At 40.6% G+C, this 3336-nt stretch overlaps 1 protein-coding gene across 1 annotated transcript; it reads right to left on the bottom strand.

The window, feature by feature from the left end:
- Positions 1-482: 482 nt before the first annotated feature.
- LOC141430054 (uncharacterized) lies at positions 483-1697 on the bottom strand. The gene is made up of 2 exons (XM_074090600.1): positions 1081-1697; positions 483-718 (listed from the first exon to the last, which is right to left on the bottom strand). Exons 1-2 carry the CDS (start codon positions 1622-1624, stop codon positions 558-560), a joined length of 705 nt encoding a protein of 234 aa, XP_073946701.1. The 5' UTR covers positions 1625-1697; the 3' UTR covers positions 483-557.
- Positions 1698-3336: the final 1639 nt, after the last annotated feature.

Below are 3336 nucleotides of genomic sequence, written 5' to 3'. Positions count from 1 at the left end.
TTCCAGAGTAGTTTTCTAACGTGGAATCACCTGGGGAGTAAGTTAAATCGGCAGGATCATCTGGAGTATCGCTACTCTCGCTTACAGAATCATCTACTGTGATGGTACTAATTCTCTGAGCGTTTGTAGGAATTTCAATAACTTCAGACGTATCAGAGCTCACATTAGATGTTTCCAATTGGACAGAATTATTAAAATTCTCAACACGACGTTCAACATTGTTACACGTCAATTCATGTGTACAATGTAAACCAGGAACCTTATTTTCGCCGTTCCAAAAAACATTTTCTAAAAACGTTACGTTTCTTGCTTTGAAACATTTGGTTGGACATTCAGGATCCATCAATCTGTAACCTTTTGTTTGATCACAGTATCCCACAAATATGTACTTCTTAGCTTTCGGATCTAATTTATCCCGTTTTTGCTGAAGAGCATAAGCTTGACAACCAAAAATACGTAAATGAGAAACATTTGCCCGTGTACCTGACCAGCGTTCCTCAGGAGTACACCCCATCACTGCTTTAGTCGGCGAGCGGTTCTTGAGGTAGACAGCTGTATTAACAGCTTCTGCCCAAAACTCCTTCTTCAGACCAGCATCTCGAAGCATGCAGCGCGCTTTCTCCATGGCCGTGCGGTTTCCTCTCTCCGCGACGCCGTTCTGCTGTGCTGAATATGGAACCGTAGTCTGGTGTTGAATGCCATGTGTCTTCAGAAAGTTCTGAAAATTTGAATTAACATATTCACCACCATTGTCACTACGAAGTGTTTTGATCTTTTTATTAGTCTGGTTTTCAACCAAGGCTTTAAATTCTTTAAAATAATCAAAAACTTCATCTTTACATCTAAGAAAATATACAAACGTCTTCCTAGAAAAATCATCAATAAATGTCAAAAAATATTTTGATCCACCAAACGATGCACACGGCATCGGACCACATAGATCACTATGCACCAAGCCTAGAAGTTCACTGGCCCTACTTTCAGATTTCTTTGGGAAAGGCAATCTAGTTTGTTTTCCCTCAATACAAGAAATACAATTACGAAAGTCACTACTATCATATGATATTCCAGTTGCCATACCTTTTTTCAACAGCTCCATACTCCTGCTGTTCAGGTGGCCTAGGCGACGATGCCAAAGTTCTTGAGTCTCCGCAGACTGGCTCTGCGAAGCGGTAGACGGCGCACGTACAGCCTGCTCTACAGCAGCCACACCCTCCTCCTGCCGCAGCGCCTCACTGTCACCTGTATCTAAACATAAAGATACGGACGCAACCTTCGAGGCTGCCACACTACACAAAGCAGACCCTGCTTCTATGGCGTCGAGTTGATAAACACCATCTCTCAGTGTAGCGGAGGCTAGGACTTCCTCACCGTCACTTACAATGCACCCATCAGAACTAAACACAACATCGTAACCTTTCTTTACCATAGCGCTGACAGATAACAAGTTTACAGACAATTCAGGAACTAAATAGACATTACTTATCGTCCTTACACAATTATCTTTCAACGTAACTTGCACCGATCCACGACCAGCTGTCATCAAGACATCTCCGTTGGCTATATTCACTTCTTTAGGCTTCTCCTTTTTAAAATCAAACATCTCACAGCGATCATTGCACATGTGACTTGTTGCTCCGCTATCTATGTACCAGACGTCTCGCTTGATTCCCACAGACAGAGCTGTTATCAACGCCTTTGACGGGACTTGACACCGCTAGAACTCGAACCCGGACTACGTTGCTTACCGCCTTGTGTTTTGGTGCCGGACTTTTCTGGGCAATCCTTAAAATAATGTCCTGTTTTCTTACATTTAAAACACTTCGGCTTAAACGGTTTTCGCACAGCAAGCGCGGTCCCGCCGTCACATTTATTCCGTCGTTGGTCTTCTTGCAGAAGTTTTCCTTTTACGGTTTCAGTTGACAGCGTCACATTTGAGTTTTCTAACGCCATTATTAACGGTTCATACTCAATTGTCAATCCACTCAACATAATGACAGCGACAAAGTCATCATCTAATGCTGAACCAATATCACTCAGCAATTGCGATGTTTCCATGATTTTATTGATGTAGGAATCCATGCTGTCACATTCGCATAATTTTGTAGCGAATAGCGTTCGAAGTAACGCTAATCTTCGACATAGACCCTTATCCTCGTATGCCTTTTCTAGGTTTTGCCATGCTTGTCTCGCCGTCGTAGCGTTTCTTATGTGCGGGAACGCTACCGGTTGAACCGACAAAGCAATCATCGCAAGCGCTTTTTGAACCTTTTTAGAATCTTCATTTTCGCTTCTTTTTCTCCAACATAGTCCCACAATTCCTCATGAATCAGTATCATCTTCATCATATATTTCCAGGTATTATAATTACTTACGCCAGATAATTTTTCTATTGAAGAAACTGAAGAAATGTTCGACGCCATTTTTACGCCGTATCTTGGACTACAAGAGATAATATTTTCCGCGAAATGATTAAAACTTGCTATAAAACGTGCGTAGGTCCCATAACCTGATAGATATTGTATATTTTAGGTAAAACAAGCTTTAAACTGAAGAAAATAAAATGTATTCAAAAATAACGTGCTAAGCGACAAGCAAAAGAATAATGAGTGACTTTGTCACAACTAGAAGAAACAAAGCTTTATAACTAGGTTTACAAAACACCAAAAAGTTCCAACAGTTATCATTGTCGTCACGTAAAGTTTAGGCAACCCGGTAGAAATTGAATTTTTAGGGACATTTTCAACATGCTTAACTTTGCATAGTTGTGTCCGGTGTGGAGTTGGGGTACAATTACTGTCATAACACATTTCATCTCGCCTCATTGTTGACAACGCATCAAAAAATAAATCTTTATTTCATATTTATAAGTAAGTAGATTTACAGTCCCTTTAGGCTAAAACGCCTGTGTTAGAACGCTCCGCTCCTCCAACATTTTTTAACACTTATTACTTATTGACAATATTATAAGTAACAGTATTTTATATTAACTAATCAATCAGTGTGTGTGTGTGTGTGTGTGTCCGCTGGTGTTCGTGTCGTCATAGTGTGTGTGTATGTTTTGATGTGTTTAATTTTAAATGGGCCTTACTATGCTTAGTGGGCCCCTCATACGCAAAGCTAATTATGCGATTCCTTTTTAGTTTGCTTTCCTTGTTTCTTAAGAAATTGTAAACTTCTCACGATATTTATTCCATTGGGTAGATAAGCCTGTCTGCCAACTTCTACTGACTAAATTGTCCATACTCACAAAGGCATCACATATAAAGCCGTGGAGTGCCCCAGAGGGGGTAGTTAGCGATACGCCAACTTTAATTGTAAAGATGGTAGTCGCGG

Source organism: Choristoneura fumiferana, chromosome 8 (assembly GCF_025370935.1).
Source record: "Choristoneura fumiferana chromosome 8, NRCan_CFum_1, whole genome shotgun sequence".
NCBI lineage: Eukaryota > Metazoa > Arthropoda > Insecta > Lepidoptera > Tortricidae > Choristoneura > Choristoneura fumiferana.
This window is presented reverse-complemented; position numbering and strand designations above follow the sequence as displayed.